Below are 24,438 nucleotides of genomic sequence, written 5' to 3' on the forward strand. Positions count from 1 at the left end.
ATAGTTGCTTTGTTTTGCGAAAGGATTTGGTCCTATCGATGTAATAGAGAAGAGCTCTTTTGACATCTAGTGTGTGGAGAGCTCTGCTACCGAGTCTGGGTTTTGAAAAAACACTGCTAAATCTACAGATTGGTTTAGATGAAAAGGAGTAATTACTTTAGGAAGGAAGAACAAGTTACTTACCTTCGGTAACGCTTTTTCTGGTAGATACAATATCTGCCTGTGGATTCCTCACCTTGTGAATATCCCTTGCGTCAGCAACATTCGGAAATTCTTTTTGTAGCCTCGCGCCGACGTGGACATGGACGTCAGACACGACATCGCTCGCGACTCCGCTGACGTCACAGACGCCTACAATAGGCCCACGCCGGCGTGATGACATCAGTTCCGCCCTTTTTTCCGTGCCTTCGAGGCACACGGACGGACCAATGACAGTAGACATATACACAGTATACGCAGTACAAATATCATAAAAATATCAAGGTAACACACACAGTGTGAAGCAAATGCAATAAAACATTTGAAATAAACAACTCCTTGACAATAAAATAAATACATTACAGAAACTCTGGTAAAGAAGAGTGGACAACGGGGAGGCGGGTGGGTCAGTGAGGAATCCACAGGCAGATATTGTATCTACCAGAAAAAGCGTTACCGAAGGTAAGTAACTTGTTCTTCTGATAGATACATCTGCCGTGTGGATTCCTCACCTTGTGAATAGAGTCCCACAGCAGTCCCCCCTCCCGGAGGAAGGTGTCCACTCTTCTAGACCAGGAAATCCTGGAGAACAGAGCGTGCAAAGTGACCGTCCCTCCTCACCTCAGAATCCAAGCAGTAATGCTTCGCGAAAGTGTGGAGGGAAGACCAAGTTGCCGCTCTACAAATATCCTCTACAGGAACACCTCTAGCCAATGCAGAGGTTGACGACTTCGCTCTTGTAGAATGAGCCCTTATACCCTCTGGAGGTTCCTTACCGGCCAAAGAGTAGCAGATCTTTATGCAGAAGACAATCCATCTCGACAAGGTTCTTTTATGGACCGCTCTTCCTTTCTTGCAGCCAGCAAAACCAATGAAAAGCTGGTCATCCAAACGAAAGTCTTTAGATCTGTCCAAGTAAAAGGACACCGCCCTTTTGGGGTCCAGACGGTGCAACCTCTCCTCATCCTTAGAAGGGAGTGGGGGAGGATAAAAGGTAGGAAGGGTAATGGATTGACCAAGGTGGAAAGGAGTCACCACCTTAGGCAGAAAAGCAGCCCTGGTCCTAAGAACCATTCGATCAGCATGAATGGTCAAGAAAGGGGGCTTGTAACTAAGAGCTTGAAGCTCACTTACCCTCCTTGCCGAGGTTATTGCAACGAGGAAGACTGTTTTAAAAGTCAGAAGCCTCATAGGACATTTGTGAAGAGGCTCAAAGGGAGCACCCATTAAAGAGGTCAATACAAGATTTAAGTCCCACTGAGGCACAATAAAAGGAGTAGGAGGGAACTTATTTGTGAGGCCCTTCAAAAACCTTAAAACTACAGGAGATTTAAAAAGAGATGGCTGGTCAGGCAAACAAAGACATGCCGACAGCGCTGAAAGATAGCCCTTCACTGTGGCAACAGCAAGCCCCCTGTTGCGCCAGAGAAAGAGCAAACTGAAGAACATCAGACAAATGGGCTCTCAAAGGGTCAATAGATTTTCCCCCACACCACGTGACAAATTTCGACCATCTATAAGAATAGATAGACTTAGTGGAGTCACGCCTGGCTGACAAGATGACATCCACAACGTCAGGCGGGAGGGAAAAGGAATTCAGGTTGCCCCGTTCAATCTCCAGGCATGAAGGTGTAATGTCTGGAGGTGGGTGTGTAGAACCTGCCCCTCCATCTGAGAGAGGAGGTCTGCCCTGAGAGGGAGACGGAGCGGCAGGTGAGAGGAGAGGTGGAGAAGATCTGTATACCACACCCTTCTTGGCCAGTCCGGGGCGACCAATATGACTTGGGCCCGGTCTTGGCGAATCTTCCTCAGAACCCGAGGAATCAAAGGTATGGGAGGAAACGCGTAAAGGAGTTGATTTCCCCAACTCAACTGGAACACGTCCCCCAAGGCTCCTTGCATCGGATACTGGAGACTGCAGAACGACAGGCAGTGAGCATTCTCGCGAGTGGCGAACAGGTCCACCCGAGGAGTCCCCAATGTCCGAAAGACGTGACGAACCACCTCCGGGTGAAGCCTCCACTCGTGGTCGGTAGAGAACTGCCGACTGAGACTGTCTGATCAAACGTTCAGAACTCCGGCCAGATGATTTGCCATCAGACAAATCTGATGGTCCTGAACCCAGGACCAGAGACGCAGAGCCTCTCTGCAGAGACACTGCGACCCCACTCCTCCCTGTTTGTTGATGTACCACATCGCGGTCGTGTTGTCCGTCAGGACCTGGACCGAACGACCGCGAAGGGAGGGGAGGAAGGCCTTGAGCACCAAACGTATCGCCCGCAATTCTAGAAGGTTGATGTGAAGCAACCTTTCCTCTGGAGACCAAAGACCCTTGACCTCCAGATCCCCCAGATGAGCACCCCACCCTAGAGTGGATGCATCCGTTATCACTGTGGTCACCGGAGGAGGCAACTGAAAAGGCTTCCCCTGAGACAGGTTGCCTTCCACGCCCCACCAGGACAGATCTGCCGCAGCTTCTCTGGAGATCCTCACTGACTCCCTGAGATCCCCATTGTGCTGATACCACTGCCTGCGGAGGCACCACTGGAGCGCCCTCATGTGCCAGCGTGCATGGTTGACCAACAGAATGCATGAAGCCATCAGACCGAGCAGGCGAAGGACCTTCAGGACTGGAACGACCGCTCCATTGTAAAATAAAGGAATCATTTCCTGTATGTCGCGAATCCTTTGAGGAGGAGGGAATGCACGACATACAGTTGTGTCCAGTACAGCACCTATGAACAGGTTGCGCTGTGAGGGCACCAGGGGAGACTTGGGTACATTTATCGAAAAACCCAACCTGTACAACAACTGGGTTGTCTCTCGCAGATGATGGAGCACTCTCTGACGACTCTGCTTTGATCAGCCAGTCGTCCAAATAAGGGAATACAGGAATCCCTGACCTTCTGAGATGCGCCGCCACCACTGCCATCACCTTGGTGAAGACTCGAGGCGCAGTAGTAAGTCCAAACGGAAGGACCGCAAACTGATAGTGCTGAGATCCCACCGTAAAACGGAGATACTTCCTGTGCGACTTCAGGATTGGGATGTGAAAATACGCATCCTGCAAGTCGAGTGACAACATCCAGTCTTCTTCCAGCAGAGCCAGAAGAACCTGAGCAAGGGTGAGCATCTTATATTTCTCTTGCTTCAGATAAAAATTCAAGATCCTGAGATCCAGGATTGGACGAAGCCTGCCATCCTTTTTGGGAATCAGGAAATACCGGGAGTAGCATCCCTGACCCCTTTCCTGCTCTGGGACCACCTCTATCGCACCCTTTCTTAACAGAGTTTGAACTTCCTCCTGTAGGAGTAACAGATGTTCCTCTGAGCAAAATCCCTGACAAGGAGGGTAATTGGGAGGGAATTCCCGAAAGGGAAGGGCATACCCATTTTCTACGAGATTGAGAACCCAAAGATCTGATGTAACCGATTCCCAATCTCGTAGAAAGTGGGTAAGCCGACCCCCCACCGGACCCACATGATCCTGAATGGCGGATCTAGGGCTGCTTTTCTGTGGCTGGGGGGGTTGGAAGAGGTGGAGGAGGAAGAGGCTTGACGCCCTCGAGGACGTGCCCTTTGCTTTCCCCTTTCCGACCTATACAAGGTATTTTGCTGCTGCTGTTGTTGCTGCTGTTGACCTTGTCTATAGGTACGAAAAGAAGAGCGTCCAAAACCTCTGAACTTCCTGGTTGTTGAACCTCTCACTCGAAGACCAAGAGATCTAGCAGTTGCCCTGCTATCCTTAAATCTCTCCAAGGCTGTATCTGCCTTCTTGCCAAAGAGTCCTTCACCATCAAAAGGCAGATCTAATAATGCAGACTGCACATCAGCAGAAAAATCCGAGGATTTAAGCCAAGCTGACCGTCTTGTGGCAACGGCCGTGCCCATGATTCTTGCCACAGAATCTGCAGTATCAAGGCCGCTCTGGATGACTTGACGAGCTGCCGCTTGAGTGTCAGATAAAACTTCCTCAAAGTCACTTCTGCAGTCTTCTGGAACCTTAGGGATCAATGTACGCATAGAGTCCATAAGTGCGTGCACATATCTTCCCATAAGGCAAGTGGCATTTGTTGATTTTAACGCCATACTCGCGGAAGAGAAAGTTTTCTTGGTCACTTGATCCTGCTTTTTAGCTTCCTTGTCACCAGGTACTTGTGGAAAAGCACCAACTGATTTCTTTGAACATGCAGCTTGAATCACCAAACTTTCAGGAGAAGGGCGAGATGACAAAAAAGCAGGGTCCTCAGGAGCCACTCTACATCTCCTAGCCACACCTTTGGAGACAGCAGGAGCAGAAAAAGGCTTCTTCCACACCTCCATAATGGGTTCAGTCAAAGCATCATTAAATGGGAGCAATGGCTCCACAGCAGAGCTCGGAGAATGAAGAACCTCAGTAAGCAGATTTGATTTAAATTCAACGGTAGGCAATGTTAAACCTAAAAGTCCCGCTGCTTTTTTCATTACCACATGATATGGCTGAACATCCTTAGACGGTGCATCAGGACCTGATGGTAATACCCACTCTGGGGAATATTCAAGACCACTAGCCTCTGCTAGCTCCTCGAAATAATTTTCATCCAGCTCACCCTCTTCCAAGTCAGAATGAGACTCACAATACCTCTGCTCTTCCAGGAGACGTTGAGCGTCTCTCCTAGATCTCTGCTTAACACGAAGTGCAGCCGGATCCACTGTCAACTCAGACGGCGCCGGAGCAGACGTCGGTATCGAACCCGAAGGCTTAGAAGGATGCTCCATAGATTTGCTTGGAGCTGGTGACGCCGGTGCTGGAGTCGTCGACTTCGGTCGAGCCGGCGTCAACATTGGCGTCGACCTCGTGGAGCTTGGTACTGCCACAGCGGGGTCGGGGCTGGCATATACGGCATGAAAGGTGCCGGGGCATAAGAGTGAGGCACACCCAAATTAAATGCCATTGGACCCATGGGACCCGAAGGCGCTCCAGAGGTGTACCATGCACTCGAGAAAACGCCATACATAGCGTTGAGAAACGCCGAAAGATCCTGACCTGGAGCTGGAAAAGGTGGATGCTCAGGTTGACCTCGAGGCAGATTCGAATCTGTTTCAACAACAGGAGTCGATACCTCTTCCTCAACAGGCACTTCACCGACCTCTTCTTGAGTTGGAGACAGTGCCGGAGTCGGATTGGGAACTGGAGTCGGAGAATGAACTTGCGACTCCGAAGGCAAGGCCTCGCCTTCATCTGAAATCTCTTGTGGAGGAATCACTTCGATTTAATCTTCCTGGGTGATCTCGACCTCGAGTCAGACTTATCACCCGAATGACGTCGAGATTCATGTCTCCTTTTCTTATGCTTCTTACGTGACCTCGAAGCATGATCCGACGAAGACTTCGAAGCTGAAGCTGACGCCTCTCGAGACCTCGGTCTCGATTTCTTCGAGTGGGATTTCGAAGATTTCCTAACCTTGTCGGCTTTCAATTTTGCCACAAGAAGCTTAGACTCCCTTTCTCGCAGGGCCTTTGGATTCATCTTTTGGCACGACGAACACCCATCCACGTCGTGGTCGGAGCTCAAACACCAAATACAGTCCTGGTGTGGGTCCGTAACAGACATCATCTTTCCACATTCCCTGCAGGGTTTAAAACCCGTCTTCTTTATCGACATAATGAAAGAACAAAGAGGCCAGAGAACAGAGAAACGAAGAAAAACAGTAACAGTTACTAGAAGCTACAGAGTATCCCGAAACCGTTAGCGTCGACGACGCGGAAAAAAGGGAACTGATGTCATCACGCCGGCGTGGGCCTATTGTAGGCGTCGGTGACGTCAGCGGAGTCGCGAGCGATGTCGTGTCTCAGGACGTCCATGTCCACGTCGGCGCGAGGCTACAAAAAGAATTTCCGAATGCTGCTGACGCAAGGGGATATTCACAAGGTGAGGAATCCACACGGCAGATGTACAGGGCTCAAAAAATCCCAAAAATAGTACTAGTCCTGCAGGACTAGTACCTTAAAAAATGTCCTCGACCTAACTGCAACCTACTTGACCTCAGTCTCTGAAAGCGGTGCAAATGTAACAAGATAACAAGAGTTAAAGGCATCTTTGTTGCTCATTAACTTTGTGAGCAATAAAAATGCCTTTAAATCTTTGTTATCTTGTCACATTTGCTCCGTTTTCACAGACCGAGGACAAAAGTTGGTTTGTTTTCCTACTCGCCAGAAAGGGCGAGTAGGACCTAAAAATAGCTCGCCCGTGTTAAATTTAGCTCGACTATGCGAGCGGTCGAGTGAAATTTTCGAGCCCTGATGTATCTATCAGAATTTAGCATTAGTCCTTAGAACCACTTTGTTATGGTGCAATTGTAAAAATGGTTCTTGTATAGTGAAAGCTTGAAACTCACTAACTCTCCTAAGAGGTAATAGCAATGAGGAAAGCGGTTTTCCATGTGAGAAATAGCAGTTCACATTTATGTAAAGGTTCAAAAGAGGACCCCATGAGCCTGGTAAGAACAATGTTTAGGTTCCACACTGGAGAGAGTGGTAACCTAGGAGGAATAATTCTTTTTAATCCTTCCATAAAAGCTTTTATTGCTGGTACTTTAAACAGCGACATATGTTGTCTGTTTTGTAGATATGCCACAATGGCTGCAAGATGTAAACGTATAGATGAATATGCCAGATTACATCTCTGTAAATGGAGAAGGTAACAGATAATATTTTGGAGGGAAGTATCTAAAGGATCAATTTGATTATTAGTGCAGTAAATGGCAAATCGTTTCCATTTAGCAGCATAGCAAGCTCTAGTAGTAGGTCTTCTGGCTTCTTTAATGATATTCATACAATCTGGTGGCAGGTTAAGGTAACCAAACTATAAGACTTCAGGAGCCAGATTGCCAGATTCAGTTGACCTGGATCTGGATGCCTGATGTCTCCATGGTTCTGTGTTAGCATGGATGGTGTCAGAGACAGTTTTTGGTGTGGAACGAGAGAGTTCCAGCAGTGTGGTGAACCACGGTTGGCGTGCCCATGTGCGAGCTACCAGGATTAGTTTGAGAGACTGTTGTCTGAGCTTGCATACTACAAGTGGTATTAGTGGGATTGGCGGAAAACAGTACGCAAATCTGCCTGACCAGTTCATCCATATTGCATTGCCCTTGGACAGCAAGCGTGGAAACCTTTCGCCGAAGGTTGGGCATTTTGCGTTTTCGTGTGAGGCAAACAAGTCTATGTCTGGATGAACCAACTTATGAAAGAATGGTTGAAGAACTTGCAGATGTAGTTCCCATTCATGAATCTGTTGTGTCGGTAGACTTAACAGATCGGCTATCTGATTGTGAACTCCTGGAAGGTGTTCTGCAAGCAGATATATGTTTTGTGGATTGGCCCATCTCCAAATGTTTTGTGCGAGCTGGGACAGCTGCAGGAAATGTGTGCCTCCTTGTTTTTGTATGTAGTACAGGCCTGTCATGTTGTCTGTCTGGATTAAGTCCGCTTTGTTCCGTATGTGTACTTGGAAGGACTTTAGTGCTAGGAAAATTGCCAGCAACTCTAGGTGATGAACGGTCCATCTTCCCGGAGTTGTGTGGTGGAGCAGATGTGCTCCCCATCCTGTTAGGGATGCATCCGTTGTCAGTACTATCTGTGGAACGGCCGCCCTTTGGACTAGTTTTTGGTGTTCCACCACTACAGAGAGTGATGTGTGCGGCTGTCCACCAACACCAGGACTGTCAGTTGTCCTTGTGCCTGATTCCACTGATGTGCTAGACATTCCTGCAATGGGCGCATTTGCAGTCTTGCATATGATACAATAAAAATGCAAGATGCCATCATGCCTATTAATTGCATGAACACTCTGGCTGGGAGAGAGTGTTGGTTTTGAAACCTTGTAACTAAGGCTTGAAAGCTCTGTATCCAGGCTGGACTGGGATATGCTAGAGCTGTATTGGTGTTTATGGTAGCCCTTAAGTATTGACGTACATGAGAGGGCTGTAGATGTGACTTTTTGTAAACCCCAAGTTGTGCAATGTCTGAATTGTTTGAGATGTGTGTTGAACACACTGGTTGAATGACTTGGCTTTTATGAGCCAATCGTCTAATTATGGGAAGACATGGATAGGTTATCTTCTGAGATGTGCTGCTACTACTGCTAGGCACTTTGTGAACACTCGTGGTGAGGTTGTGACCCTAAATGGAAGGACTTTGAATTGATAGTGTTGTCCTTCTAGCACAAACCTGAGATACTTCCTGTGTGAAGCAGGGTAGAATTTAAAGCGCTATGCACGTGCCATCGGATCATTAATGGGAGATCTCCTCTCCCTTTGCAAGGACTTCTGACATCCTACGAGCCGCCCCGATCCTTGAGATCCTCCGGCTCTGGACTCCTGGCTGTTCCTAAGGTGTCTAGAGCACGGATGGGTGGAAGATCTTTCAGATACCTTGCAGCTTCCAGATGGAACAAGTTACCCATGGCATTGCGACTAGAGCCATCAGAATCAATCTTTAGAGCCAAGCTTAAAACTGCTCTATTCGCTCAGTAGGTATGCCGCTTCTGTAGGTTCCAGTAAAAAAAAAAAGTTTCTCCTCAGCGCGGGGACACGCCGTTGTTGCGTCACCATGCGCTTTACAAAACCCCCTAAATAGAAATAGAAATGTGAAAGTAGGCGTCTTTGAGGTCTAGTGTAGTGAGAAAATCGCCTTGTTGCAACAATGGAAGCACTTGCTGTAAAGTGATCATGTGAAAATGATCTGAGTGTATATAAAGATTGAGAGGCCTTAAGTCTGCCCCAGTTTGTTTGGAGCCTCCTCTGTAAAAGGAGCGACGAAAGGAGCCTCTTGGTTGAGTGGACTGCAGAGCTCCCATAGATTTTGCAGTACCAGTGTCTTTTTTCATTTTCTCAAGTGCTACGTCTACCTCTGGACCAAACAACTGTTGTTGGTTGAATGGTTGTTTTAAGATGGTTGTTTGCACCTCTTGCTTAAACCCTGAAATGTGTAGCCACGCACGTCTTCTAAGGAGGACACTAGTGTTTATTGCTCTAGATGCAGTGTGTGCTACATCAAGAGCGCACTTGATTAAGGCATTTGAAATAAGCTTACCCTCTTGTATAAGGTCATTTGCCTGTGCCTTATATTGGTCAGGTAGATGTTGTAAAAGGGTTTCTAACTGGTCATAATGAGCCCTGTCGTATTTTGCGAGGAGGGCTTGTGTGTTAGCTATACGCCATGTATTGCTAGCTTGTGCAGCTATCCTTTTGCCTGAAGCATCTATTATTTTTGATTCCTTATCAGGAGGTGGTGCCTCACCTGATGTCTGAATTTGCTCTTTTTCAAGCGTTTGAAACGACTAAGGAATCTAAGGGTAGCTGTCCTTTAATGTAAGCAGGATCCCCAGGAGTGGACCTATACTTTTTTCTATTCTTGGGTTTATGATCCTAGCTCGTACAGGATCTTTAAACACTTCTGGGGCATGCTTAATAACTCCTTTAATCATGGGTAATATTTGAACAGATTTTTGTGAGTGTTCAATAGTGTCTAACAAAAAATCTTCCTCTGCGTCATCTGAGTGCATTGTTACATTATGATGATAGATGGCAGCCCTATTAAGGAGATGTCCAAACCAAATATTATCTTCAGGAGGAGATGGTTTGGATGGATATGTATGTGGGTCAGGGATATCTGGTACATCTTGTGGGTTTGGATATTCCCAGTCTGGTACATCACTAGGGTATGGAAAGGGCTCATCTGGGTCTCCCCCATCCCCTATGTTATACTCATCTTCATTCTGTGGAGGTGAAGATTGAGGTGGAGAATTTTGTGGTGAATGAGCAGGTGAACGTGGAGGTGAAATGTTAAAAGGAATACAAGGTGAAAGAGGAGGTACAGGAGAAGAAGGGTGCATAGATGATGTGGCAGAGTCCTTCTTCTTGACCGGCACTGGAGTTGAAGATGCTGTATCTATCTTCCTCTTTCTATGTGGCATAGTGGAAACATGTCCTGTTTTTGGATCTATGTATATCCTTTTTTGTCAATGATCAGGTCGAAAAAGCTCTTCTTGAGAAATAGCTTTCGGCGCCGATTTCTTCGGCTCTGGGCCAGGTTTCTGCTGGTCTTTAGCCATAGGAGTTGTTGTGTAGTCCTTTGGCATAGTTTTCGGCACCGAAGTTATTGTTTTCGGAGTCGAGGCCTGGTTCGAGGGCTTGGAGGCATCAGAAGCAGGCTTTGTAGGTTTCGGCACTGAAGATTTTGGGCTGGAAGCTATTTTGGTCGGATTGGAAGCGTCGAAAACAGGCTTCATTGGTTTCGGTGCAGTCTTGTCTTTAGGAGTCGACGGTTTGAGTGTTTTTCGGAACCGGGACTTCTTTTGGTTTCGCTGCAGAGGGAGCTGGTAGTATCGGCATGTGCGGTTTGCTCGGTATGGAGCTACCGGAAGGCTTTAGTATTTTCTTCAGAGCCGGGGCTCGATGGCGGGGCTTTCGAAGCAATGTCTCGACTGGGCCCCGAAGGCGGAGTTTTGACCTTAGCCTTTGGTTTAGGAGTTGGGGTTGGGGTTGGGGTAGGGGCAGTCGTACTCACGCGTTGACCTGATGGTATGGAGTAATCTGCCTCAGATACGATTTGGAGATCATCGAATCTTCCTTGGGGAAACATGGACCTTCGTCAGAGATATCCACCGGTTCCGGAGCGGATCTCTGCATGTCGCGTCGAAGGGCCCTCTAATCTCGAATGGTCTTGGATCGAAAGGACGCACAAGCTGCGTCGTGTTCAGGTGATAAACACAGGTTACACACCTCATGATGGTCGCTGCGTGGAAATTGTGCTCCACACACGGGCATTTTTTTAATGGCGTCCTTTCCATGAGTTGTAGGCTTCACCACGTGAGTAGGCCCAACGGCCCGCGTCGATGACCGGAATCCAACTGATGAAGTTGAGTCTATGGATATTGAAGTTGTTTTTAGAAAGTTCTGCGCGTCGAAGTCCGTGGAAAGTAGATTTCGAACCGGAGCGGAAAAGTTGCATCCGAACCCAGTGCAGAAAAAAAACTATTTAAGGATGGAGCCAATGCCCATGCGCACTATTGTCCATGGGAGGAGTCACCGATCTCGTGACTACAAAGACTTCTTCCAAGACGACAAGAACATGCAATCATCCGAGCCCAACACCAGGTGGCGATCTAATGCAAAGTGTAGAATCTGCAGCTCATATGCCTCAAACAGATATTTTGTGATGTAATTTAAAATACATCAATTGAAAAGAAAAAATTAAGAACACATTATGCACAATCATATTGCAGGACATGCTTCTTGTGTGCTATGAAAGGCAAGTTTAATCTTAGACAGGCCTAAAATGTAAAATGCTTGCAAAGGTTTACTTTAAACTGTATTACTTTTTTCTTTTGCAAAACAAAGATGAGCTGTCTTTATTAAAATAAGGTGTAGTCTGAATAAAAATATTTAACTGCGTCAAACAGCTGGACCACTTGGCAAACCCAATTCTACGCTGGTTTGTAATAAAGAATTTCATTCAGAGATGCCCAATAGGGTGGAACTACAGATGGATGCAAAGTGACAGACAGCTTGAAAAGAGCTCCAATAATTGAAAAATGGGGTTAATGAAAAGAAAAAAAAAGCTCATCAGGAAGGGCTACTAAATTGACATTAATGCTTTAAATGTACAAGGTGCTCTCAGCCTAAGACGTTTTGACAAAGCATGCAAAGCTGCAAAAAATCCAATGCTGAAGAAACAGTGAGAGCATCTGGTTAACTTGTCTGAAAGAACAGAAACCTGGTGATGATTTTAATATAATAAGTGTCACCTGAATAATGTGATTTACGTATTTATACAGCAGCTCAAACGTTAGGCTACTTACTACATTCGGTGTAAATCTCTTGAAAATCTCCAGCTGTCATTGAGAAATTAGCATTTGAAGGAAGGCTATGTGGATTTACATCAGGAAAATATACTGGCCTTATTTGATCTGCCGACCTGCGATTGTTGCTGAACTGGTGTATCCATGGATAAAGCTTAAAACCATTGACTTGACAGCATCTGCAAAACAGAAATTGATTCTATTACTTGCCTATTTTTACTCATAGGGATGAGAATAGCTTTCTCTCCATACTGGCACGAGTTCATAAGAAATTTGCTAAAACATGCCAAAAACAAAACATATCAATTTAATAGTGTATACATAAATTTGGCAGTAGCCACTGTAGTCATGGTTAAGCCACACTTTTCACTGGAAAAAAAGGTTAAAGGGGATAGGGGCTTTGGGAGGGAGGCATTTTCTCTCATTTTAGCGACCCCTTAGGAAATTTTGCTTGTGCCGACAGCCCAAACCATTGAACAGATTAATACCACTCAGAAAGAGTGCTTTTGTGGGCTTGGTGTAAATCCGTTTAGTAGTATTTGTTAGATATAAGCAATTTAAAAAGTTGCATAGTGAGCTTGAAAGGTTCATCACTTATGTAAATTATGGCCATCTGAAACTCGCTTTATTGAGAGAGCCTTTTCTCCTGCGGTCCCTTTCGAATGTGTCGATCCAAAGTTGAAACTGCAGATCAGAGTGATTGGATTGGCTGAATTTCTAAGTGTTTTAAATGCTAATTTCGAACTATGCCTAGGACATGTGCATCAAGAGGAAGAAAGGCGCAGAAAGAAGCAAGAGAAATGCAGAAAGAGGCAACAGAAGTCCAGAAAGAAGAAGAAAGGTGCAGAAAGAAGGCAGAGATATGCAGAAAGAACCAACAGACAACAGGCCTTGTTGCAAAGTTATCCAGTGCCCTGGGCACCCCCCAACTTTTTGCTGACTGGTACTGGTGGAAAATGACTGACTGGCCCTGTGCTCTGCCTAACTAGGCCCTGAGCCAGTGCTTTGCTGAAAGACACTTAGAATATAGTGAAAACACCTACATACACTGGGGTACACTATGTGGTGAGGTATCCCTGTGATTGGCATCACCTCTCCTGTAAGGCCCTAGTATATAATAGGGCAGGGGTATTAAACCTACCTCTAAGTCCCTAGCATACAATAGGGCATGGCAGTTTAGAGGCCAGCAGCCCTTTTCAGCACTTACATGTGTGCACTGCTGAGTCCGAGGTCAGTTTAAAAGTAGCCCTGTGTGTGCAGAAGAGGCAATAGAGGTGCAAAAAGAAGCGAGAGAAGTGCAGAGAGAAGCAAGAGAAGTGCAGAGAGAAGCAAGAGAAGTGCAGAGAGAAGCAAGAGAAGTGCAGAGAGAAGCAAGAGAAGTGCAGAAAGAAGCAACAGAGGTGAAGAAAGAGGCAAGAGAAGTTCAGAACGAGGCAGTAGAGGTGCAGAAACAGGCAGAAGAGGTGCCGAAAGAGGAAACAGGGGTGTAGAAAGAGAGAAGATGGGTGCAGAAACAAGCAAGAGGGGTGCAGAAATTTGCAAGAGAGGTGCAGAAACAAGCAAGAGCAGAAGGAGGCAAGAAGGGTACAGAAAGATGCAAAAGAAAAGCAGAAACAAGCAAAAGATGCAGGGAGAGGCAAGAGAGATGCAGAAAAAAGCAAGAGAGGTGCAGAGAGAAGAAGGGTACAGAAAGAGAAGAAGGGTACAGAAAGAGGCAAGTGGGTGCAGAAAGAAGCAAATGGGGTGCAGAAAGAAGAGACGTGCAGAAAGAAGCAAGAGGGATGCAGAAAGACGCAAGAGACGTGCATAAAGAACCAAGAGAAGTGCAGGAAAAGGGAAGAAGCAAGAGAAGAGCAGAAAGAAGCAACAGAGGTGCAGAAAGAAGCTAGAGGAGTGCAGAAAGAGGAAACAGGGGTGCATACAGAGGCAAAAGAGGTACAGAAAGAACCAACAGAGGTGCAGAAAGAATAAGAGGAGTGCAGAAAAAAGGCAAAAGAGGTGCAGAAAGAGGCAAGAGGGGTGCAGAAATTTGCAAGAGGAGCAGACAGAGGCAAGAGAGGTGCACACAGCGGCACGCGGGGTGCAGAAATTTACAAGAGAGTTGCAGAAAGAAGGAACAGAGGGGTGCAGAAAGAAGGAACAGAGGGGTGCAGAAAGAAGGAACAGAGGGGTGCAATAAAGAAGCAACAGAGGTACAGAAAGAGGGAAGACTAGTGCAGAAAACGACAAAAGGGGTGGAGAAAGAATCAAGACTGGTTCAGAAGGAGGCATGAGAAAGGCAGAAAGAGGCAAGCAAGTTGCAGAAAGAGGCAAGAGGGGTGCAGAAATTTGTAAGAGGTGATGTTACCAGACTAATGCAAAAAAAAAAACTGGTGCAAAAAGAGGCAAATGAGGTGCAGAAGGAGACAAGAGATCTGCAGACAGAGGTAAGAGAGTTGCAGAAACAGGCAAAGGGGGTGCAGAAAGTGTGCAGAAAAGGGCAAGAAGGGTGCAGAAAAAGGCAAGAAGAGTGCAGAAAAAGGCAAGAAGAGTGCAGAAAAAGGCAAGAAGGGTGCAGAAAAAGGCAAGAAGGGTGTGTAAGAAAGTGGCTCTGTATATACTAGACCAAAGTAAGGTACAGTGTGCACAGAGTCCACAGTCCCCAGAGGTATGGCAGAGGCTAAAGTTAGATATAACGTTACTTAAAGCATTTGTTGTACACAGTCAGCAAATGGTCTCACACACTAGGCCAATTGTTTGTATAAAAATATATAGCTCTTTTATTTTAGAACCAACAATAGGTATCAAAATATACTTTCTCAGAATTAGTTACTTCAGTTAAATACTTTTCAAATAGGCAATAGACTTTTGAATACAATAGCTACAGTTGTTGAAATAGGCAACACAATTTCAAACACAATGTTACCATTGAGCCCAATGGGAATTTCTAGTTAAATGCAATTAGTTACTTTATAGACTACTTTTCTAACCACAGGTCTGGATCATAGATTCAGTCCTGGGACACCTCCTGTAAACAATTAAGTAAAAGCTGTTTTGGTTACAGTAGTGAATTTTAAGGAATATTATTGTATTTTAAAAGTTGACACTGAGAAACTTTTTTCACATAGAATCACCAATGTTATCCTATGGGAGGAGTAAGTAGTGTTATTGTTACTTTTTCTTACTCAGTGTTGGATCCTGCATCCAGCACTGCTGAATCTCCTGTAAACAATTGAAAGAATGCGTTTAGGTCATACAGGCGATTTTTAAGGAATATTTGTACGTTTCCAAAATCGACACTTAGAAACTTTTCTGGTGAAAATCAGACAATGGATTCCTATGGAGGAAATTTGAGTTAACAGTAAATCACGGTTATAGTTACTTTTCAGGTTCAGTGCTGGGCTGAAAGATACAGCACTGGGATCTCTCCTGATAACAGGTGAGTAAATCGGAATTCGTTGTTTGGCTAATTTTAGATGAATATTTTAAAGTTTAAAAACTCCACACTTAGAAGAATTTCCAAGTGGAACCCGTCAATGTTACCCTATAGAAGAAAATTGAGTTATCGGCTCTTGGGTAAGTACTCGACTGGCAGAGTTAAGGTTCTGGCCATAGACTTGGGGGTCTCCCAAGGTCAGGTAGGGACAGTTGTTACACCCTCAGCGGCACCGGGGAAGCCGGGTGCAGAGGTAGTTAGGCCCAATGTTAGCCCATGGGCGGCAGGGGGCCTTTGGATGGTGGCTGCTGGCAAGCAGGCCACGCAGCTGTGGGAGCTGGGCTCCTGGTCACTTGCTCAGGGCAAATTGGGAAGTAGATTAGGACAGAGGTTGCACTTCCAGGGGCACTCGGGCAGCTGGGTGCAGGGTGCTTTTGAGCCATCGGGCACTCAATGTTATTCAATGGGAGACTTGGAAGTTGAACAAAGGCTGCAGGCTCAGGTGCGACCACCACTTCGAGAGGTACGTTGGGATCTTGGAGGATAGGTAGACACCCAGGAGTTGGGCACAGGGGGGCGTGGGGCGCCGGGGTGACTTTGGAAGTCGGGGAAATCTTACCCTCAGCTGGTCGCAGTTGGAGGGGGTGCCTTGTTGTGAGGCTGCAGGCATCATCAGGATCGTCGAGGAGTGTCTTTGGGCACTGGATTCCAGGTCACAGTCGCCGGGAGGACATCCTCGTGGTCTTTGTTCACTCAGGCACAGGCCTGGTTAGGTGGGTACAGAGTGTGCTGGATTCGCGGTTCCTGGCTGGCACCAGGGGTGTTGCTGTTTGAGCAGAACCACTGCTCATGGGAGTCCCAGTCTTTTAGATGATCAAGGCAGGCAGGTCCTCCTGGGTTTTTGAGGTTGCTGTCCCTAGGAGACGCCGGGGTTTAGCAGGAGCAGGTTCAAGGATAAACAGGCCTGTAGGTTCTGGGGCCAAGCCAGTTGGTCTCATCCTCTTGTTAGCAGCTGCACGGCAGGTCTGGTTTCTGGTTCTTCTTCTGGTTTCAAATTGAGATCTGAGGAAGGAAGGTTCAGGGTGCCCCTAAATACTAAATTATGGGGCGTTACAGGTAGGGCAAGGGCAGGGAACAATGGGTCCCTGTCCTGGGGTGACTACACCCCCTATTCTGCTCTTCTCCTGTGGGAGGGGTGCAGGGGCCTAGCTCTGATTGGGCAGGGCTCCCCATCCTCAAGATGGCAGTAGCCCGGAGTTGTGCTTCACCTCGCCTCTCCCACCTGAGGGGTGGAGTTGGCACAGGCTGGCACACACCCTTTCCTCACCTAGTGTTTCCTGTCGGTCTAACCGCCAAAGTGGGGGTCAGAACGGTGGGGACCAGTTGCTGAGTACAGCAATTGGCCTGGGGAAGCTCATTAAAAGCAGCATATGTCTGGTGGTGGCAGCCTCTGTAGCCACTCACACAGGACACTGGGAGTTGGTTAGGTTTCAGGGGGCACCTCTAAGATGCCCTCTGTAGTGCATTCGGCATTAAATCCTACACTGGCATCAGTGTGGGTTTAATGCACTGAGAAGTTTGATATCAAACTTCAGTCTTTAGTGTAGCCATCATGGTGCTGTGGAGTTCGTAATGACAACCTCCCAGCAACGTATACTCTTAATGACATCACTGCACTTACAGTGCCCAGGAATGGCCCTGGGTACTATAGAGGCACAAGGCTCATGCACCTGTGCCCGCACCAGTGGCAAAGTGCACCCAGCTAGAGGGGGGACGGATGTATGTCAGGGCAGTGTGTTTGCGGCCATGGCACACAGGGATGTGTGCCATGTCGACTGTTTAGTTCTGCACCAGGACTCTCAGCCTGCAAAGGCAGTGTGTGTGTGTCAGGATACAGGGCCCCCCAGGGTGGCACAATAAGTGCTGCAGCCCTTAGGGGTCTTCACTGGTCACAATGCCCTGGGTACCTAGGGTACCATTTACCAGGGACTGACATGTGGCCAGAGACGCCAACTGGGTTTTAGTTTCAACACAATTTTAGAGAAGGAACACAGGCCCTGGGCACCTGATTGGCAGGAGCCCAGGGCACACTCTGTCAAATCACATCAGCAATTCAGCAAAAGGTGGGGGCATACCATGCAAGAAATATGACACTTTCTCACAGGGTGCAGAAAAAGGCAAGAGGGGTGCAGAAAAAGGCAAGAGGGGTGCAGAAATTTGGAACAGAGGTGCAGAAAGAGGCAAGAAGGGTACAGAAAGAGGCAAGTGAAGTGCAGAACGGAGCAAAAGAAGTGCAGAAAGAGGCAAGTGATGTGAAAAGAGGCAAGAGGGGTACAGGAAGAGGCAAGAGGGGTACAGAAAGTGGAGGAGATGAGCAGAAAGAAGCAACAGAATTGCAGAAAGTGCAAAGAGGCGCAGAAAGAGTGGGTTGCACACCATTAGTACCAATTTAACACCCACATTTAGCAATAAGTAACAGGTGACCATTCTAGGTTGGCAAAGGGCCTTCCACCATGCTGTGACACTTGACTCTGCATTTTTGGTAACGTTTGAGCTAGAAACAAGGCTTTTTTTTGTTCATATCTGCAGATTAGGCAGCAGATGATGGATTATGTGGCTAATACGGAAAATGTATAATTGAGCAAAAGTTGGTGAGCTAAACAGTCGCATAATACCAGTGACCCTGCTCATACCTCTGACTAGGTCCAGAAGTGCTCCTCAGTGATGCCTTCTTTTTTTTGTCTCATTGAGTTCATAATTTAGCTTCTAGGGAAACGAGGAAGATTAAACCTGAGGTTACCACTCCACAGACTACTATACCACATAATTACTCTCCATAACACATAATCCCACTCTACATAATTCCTATACACTATATACCACATATTTTTATCCGCATAATTCCACTGCACAACATACCACATAATTCCACTACACACAAGTACATCCACTCCCCCAAAAAAAAAAAAAAAAAAAAAAAAAAAAAAAATCAGTAAAAAGGTTTAGATTTACAACGCCAATAGCTCGAACTCGTGCAAATGCGAGACTTATTAAATTACAAATGCTTCTTTTACTAGTAGTTATGTTTGCAGAGTGGTGGAAAAAGGGTGCTGGGCCTCCAACCAGCGCTCAGGAATTCAGCTGTGTAGGACTTAAGGGAGCTACCAGGAGGGCTTCTTGGCCCCCAAAGTCTCTCAGTAGTAAAGTGGACTTCATCCCCAACCAGTACTGTGCAAGGAGGCACGGTTGCAGAGTGGTCGAGAAAGGAGGGGGGGGGGGGCTTGGCCTTCGAAGACCTCTGAAGTACTTAGTTGAGGTAACAGGAGAGGTAGTTGGCGCCTAAGGACAAGCTTCGGTGCCAACTACCACTCCTATTGCCTCCAGTAAGTTCCACACAGCAGCATTGTGAAGTACTCAATGAAGGCCTCCACTCTGCAAAAGTGCCTCCTGGCGTGCTCTTGGTTGGGGGGTGAAGTCCCCTTGTCTCCTAAGGGTCCCTGGGGGCCAGCTATCCCTCCAGTAAGCCCCACACAGCTGGATTGCTGAGAGTGGTCTGAGGCCACGCTACCTTTTTACACCACTCTGCAAAGACGCCACCTGGCGCACTGCTGCTCGGCGGATGAAGTCCACTTCAGTCCTGAGGTCCTCAGGACACAAGGGGACCTCATCACCCCACCACCAGTGCGCCAAGAGGTGCGTTTGCAGAGTGGTGTAAAAAGGGGCTTGGCCTCGGACCACTGTGTGGGGCTTACTGGAGGTTCTTGGTGGTCTAGTTGGCCCCCCAAGGACCCTTATTATTGAAGGAGACTTAATTTCCCAATTCAGAACGCGCCAGGAGGCGCGTTTGCTTAGTGGTGTAGGGAGGGGGCGGGGCCTCCAGTGAGATGCTGGCTTTTCTTTAAAAAAAAATCTTTTTAGAAGGGGGGGCTGTGTGGCTCCCCTTCTTTTAGTAGTTTTGGGACTCTGGGGACCCCCATCTCCCAGGGAATGAGCATTATTTTTTTTATTAAAAAAAGAAAATGGGAAGGGGGCCGCATAGCCTCCCTTCCCTGCCCCCCCCCTACCCTGGGCCACTTCTGGCCCCTGGGACCCCATACCCTGGGGCCTGGCCTCATTTTTTTACATTGTCCCAGGAGGGGGGACCACGTGCCCCCCCCTCCCCCTGGGCCAATTTTGGCTCTGGGGACCCCATCCCCGGAGCCTGGCCAGCCAGGTTATGTTTTGGAGGAGGGGGCCACATGACCTCCTTCCTGAGGCCAGTTATGGCCCCCCCGGAACCCCCATCCCCAGCCTTATTTTTTATTTTCAAAAGAGAGAGTGACCCCCCTTCTGGGCCGGGGACCCCATTCCCATGGGCTGGCCCTCACTTTGGGGACTGCTGTGCGTTGGGGCTTCCCCCACGGTCCCAGTTCCAATGTTAGCAGTGTTGCCGCATGACTCCCGCCCTGTCATAATGTTCTGGGGGTGGGCACCTGGGGTTGGCAGTGCCTAGGGCCATCGAGTCCCCCCCATTCATTAAAAAGCCCCAGGGAGGTGGTGGTCCCCTGGGCTTGGGGGGGGGGGGGGGGGCCTGTGAGGCCCCCTCACCTCAAATATAGTAAAGCCCCGAGCAGAGGTCTCGCCTACGCAGCGCGCAAGGCTGGTTTGGAGTGACCTCTTGGAATCACTCCGGGCTTTTGTGGAAACTCATGCATGTTTTGCACGGTTTCCAATTAGTACTCATGCATGTATGGCGTTTACCTTACGGGAGCGAGCAGCAGCACCATCTGTTTGCAATTATCGTGCCTGCCGCTGCTCGACCCCCCCAAGGTGAATGCCATACATGTACTCCCAAAGTAGCCCCCAGGAGGTAAGCTCAGTTCAGCCGGGGGCAAGCGCTCATGCCAGCATCGCGGGCACGTTTTTAAATTCGGGCCTCTCCCTTTAGCACTCAAAATCCTGCACATAGTAACTGAAAACAGTTGATCGGCTGAATATGGTGGATTGCTTTCTTTTAGTTTGGAGTGATTGAATACAGTGGGTCATTTGACTTTTATTGTAATTAACTGTTATAAAACCTTAAAGACCAGACATTAAATAATACCCTAGGAGCAAAATCGTACACCAGTACTCTACTCGTCTAATATGGAGTTCATTATTTTGTTTAGTTTTGTAGGCTTGGATCAATGATTTGCTGACTTTGATCCTGATTCAAGGTCCTCACAGGAAGTTAGTAACAACAAGCTACAGCCTGGAGGCTGTCTGGTGGACTATCTGAAATGAGTCTAGGAGTTGTGGAGGTGTTGGACATGGGCTTGGTCCAGACCTGATATTACAGCATGCAGACAGCCACCTTTCAGGAGAAGTCCACCTGCAAAGGTCAGCACTGATAGGTACATATGCAATTGTATTCTGGAAGTGAGACGATCTTAGCAGAGCTTATCATAATATCTTCTCCGACAACTGGGGAGTCTCAAAATTTAAGGCCCTGAAGCAGGGCTGAGTGGGAGCCCGCTCTGATCATGCCAGTACAGCACAATTCTTTATTGGCATGCTAGGTAAGACGGGTGATGCTAAATATAACGTCTAATACATGAAACATTACAGCCTGCTGCTGTAGTGTTCCTAATGCCCCACTCATGAACGTCTATATAAACTTCCATTGCATGTGTCATACAGGATTTAGTGCTGCCTTGCAAGGTATATTGCAAACGCAACTTTTCTCAAACCTTTTAATCAGGGGCCACTGAAATTATGCAATTACACGGCCATAGCGATTTTCGCATGATTTTAGATTCACTGTATTTGCCACATAAAATCTACTGATTATGTAACAGATCATGGATTAACAAAAGACATTCGCTCTAACTTAAACGGTTCAATAGTTACTAAGAATGCAGCGACACGCATTGCTGTGTAGTGGAAGGCCATTTGCAAAGGTTGACTGGTAACCTTTCTGTCGATTATTGTTATATTTGAATGTTAAACTGGTACTAATGAGCTGCAACTAATGTCCAGGCAGTGGTAACTTTTAACAAGCATTGGCATAGCCAATAGGTCTCGCCTTTGGGACCCTACAAGTGTTTAGTTATCCAGCACAATATCCTTGGTGCAACAACATCAACTGTTGCATAGCTAAACACTTATAAGGTCCCAAAGGCGAGACCTATTGGCTATGCCAATGCAGGTTTATTCAAGGCCCGGGGAGGTAGCAGTCCCTGGAGCTGCTGGGGCCCCGCCAGCCCTCGCAATATAATTGCAGGGTAATGAAATCTCAAAATCTGGATTTGGCGTGCTGGAAACATGAAGTGAAATACGTCAAAGTCTTATCCTTCTTTATTAGAATGCAAGTGCTATGAGCTTGAGTATACTGAAAACAACAGGAGGTCAAATGCAGAGGGGATTAGCACACAGTTTCATTTAGGCCCATGTTTGATTATTCATACAACCAGTAGTGCATCCCTGCATCTTTGTTAGTTCGGTATTGACCGTGTCCATCCGTAAGATAAATTCGCTCTCCTTTTGTCTCATTCAAAGTTCCTGATTACCACCACCTCGGTCTTGATGTGTGCTAATCCGAAAAATTTGAAAGTCTTGTTGGGAGGGTGGCATTCCTGAAAATGTTCTGTAAGTGGGGGTCCAGTTTCAGGTTTGTGAATATTCCTGTAATGTTCCGAAATTCTAGTTTTGAGTGGTCTGATAGTACTTCCTACTGAAGTTTTATTGCATGGACATATGATAACGTAAATGACATAGCTGGAATTGCAATTAATCCATTCTTTGATTTTAGTTGTGTATTTGCCTGGTATAGTAAATTCAATCTGTTTATTGATACCTTATTTACAGGCATTGCAGTTGAAGCAGGTGTAGAATCCCTGAGGTCTGGACATGAAGTTAGCTCTTGTTTTTTTCCTTTTGTCATTGTATTCAGATAGACATTGTTTGTCTAAGGTTTTTTGCTCTCCTGAAACCCATTTCGGGGAAATATTGAATCTGATCATAGAGGGTCATGTATGTCAGGAGGAACCAATGTTTGAGGATTTTTCAGATATGGGAATGACCATTGTGGAAATCCGTTAGGAATCCGATTTTACATGTCTTTAGCGCCTCCCTACCTGGGTTCTTAGTTTGTAACAGTTCATTGAGAGGAATTATAGCGCAGTCGGAGGCCGTTGTTTCAAGCTGTGTGTTCTCATAGCCTCTTTGTTCTAGTCTGCTTATAAGGTTATTGGCTTTTTCTCTGTTAAGTTTCACTGTTACTGCAGTTACTTCGTAGACTTTTAAATTCCCACTTTAGGAGGATATTTTTTATTGTTGTCGGTGGGTGATAACTGTCAGCTCCGTATTGAATTGGCTGGCGTCAGTTTGCGGAATGCCCTGGTGTGTAGTTTGCCCTTCTGTGCATAGATTGTTATGTCCAAGAAATCTATTTCTGCGGCCGAAAACTGATGTAGTCTTGATGTTTTATTGGTTCTCATTGATTCTGTGTACGATTTGCTGTAGGTATCCTGTGATCCTTGCCAGATACACAGGATATCATCAATGTAACGTCTCCAGTATAGAATCTGGGAGGTATATTCTGAGAAAGCTTCATCCCACAGCCAGTATTGTTCCACTTCTTCCATAAAGATACAGGCAAATGGTGGTGGAAATTTGGCCCCATCACACTTCCTTGTAGTTGTAGGTAGTATTCGGAGTTGAATGAGAACAGATTACTGGTGAGACCGAAACATAGCATTAAAAGTATCATTGGAAATGTGCTTGTTTGGTTGCTATCGCCTTCCTTACGACTTTTAGGCCATCTGCATGTCAGATTGACGGGTATAAGCTTACATCAATAGTTGTCAGTATACAATCCGAGTCCCACAGGATGTTGTCCAATTCAAGAAGAATGTCCTTGGTATCACGTATATATGATGGGAGATCTTTCATCAAGGGTTGCAGGTTGTAGTCAATGTATTCCCCTACTTTAGAGCAGATGGACTTGATGTCTGCTATGATTGGTCTACCGGGGAGTGGGAAGCTGTTCTAGTGTATTTTGGGGAGAAGATATAGGGTTGCCATGAATTGTGATTTGGCATTAGTATTGATGGTAGTTAGTTTCGATGCCTACTTCCTGTGCAACTGTGAACTGCATTATGTATTCATTATCGGAGTCACTCGACAGTGAGTGATCAGGGAAAAATTCTCTAAATCTTGTACCGATAGGGAGGTAGTTATTGTACGACTAGATTTTTTTCTTAGCCCCGGTGGGTTGTTATGGAAGAACGAGGCCAATTTCAGTTTGCGTGTGAACTTGAAGAGGTCAATCATAGTCTTGGTCAAATCCCAGAAAGCAGTTGGACAGAAAGTAAGGCCCCGATAAAGAATCATTTTTTGAGGTCAAGTGTTTTCAAAGCCAGATATGTTGATCATTAGGTTGCTTGGTTTTTGGGGTCTGCTTCTTGTTTCCTCCTGGTTCGTGTTGTTACTCCTACAGTGCGGTTTGGCGTTGTAATACTTGGGGTGTTTTCGGATCGAGTTCTGGTATATGGAGTTGTTTGATTCCGAAAGCCCAGGCGATGTCTTAGAACTTCTTCTAAAAAATTAACCCCTACTTTTGCTGTTGTGGCTGTGATTTCGTTGCCTGGTGATGCTGTTGAGAACTTGATACAGAGTCCGGTAATAATCTGGTTGGTGCACCCGCTGCCCCTTTTGTGATGCTGTATTGTTTGGCAAAGGTATACACCATACTTAGCTGGTAATCCACTTGATCAAGTCGAAATTTTCTATTTTACCATTATATTGGATCTTCTTCATAGTCGTCAATCACTATATTCAATATTTCGTAGTTCCTGGGGGTAATCTCTCCCCAAATAGTCTTCACTTTCCTATGTAAGGACATCCACCTCAAATTTATATTTGTTGTGTTATTCTTCAGCCATGTCTATCAGTTGTCGTATCATGTTATTTGAGGCTTCCCTCAGGATTTCGTCCCATTTCGCGATTGGGTTGGGATTAGTAG

At 46.5% G+C, this 24,438-nt stretch overlaps 1 protein-coding gene across 1 annotated transcript in view; it reads right to left on the reverse strand.

The window, feature by feature from the left end:
- Positions 1-24,438, reverse strand: part of LOC144818412 (carnosine N-methyltransferase-like) — a 187,232-nt gene that overhangs the window by 120,116 nt on the left and 42,678 nt on the right. Inside the window, exon 5 of the mRNA XM_078675786.1 lies at positions 12,041-12,219. Coding sequence (XP_078531912.1) covers positions 12,041-12,219 — 179 coding nt within the window. The remainder of the gene's footprint in view (positions 1-12,040; positions 12,220-24,438) is intronic.

Source organism: Lissotriton helveticus, chromosome 2_1 (genome assembly GCF_964261635.1).
Source record: "Lissotriton helveticus chromosome 2_1, aLisHel1.1, whole genome shotgun sequence".
NCBI lineage: Eukaryota > Metazoa > Chordata > Amphibia > Caudata > Salamandridae > Lissotriton > Lissotriton helveticus.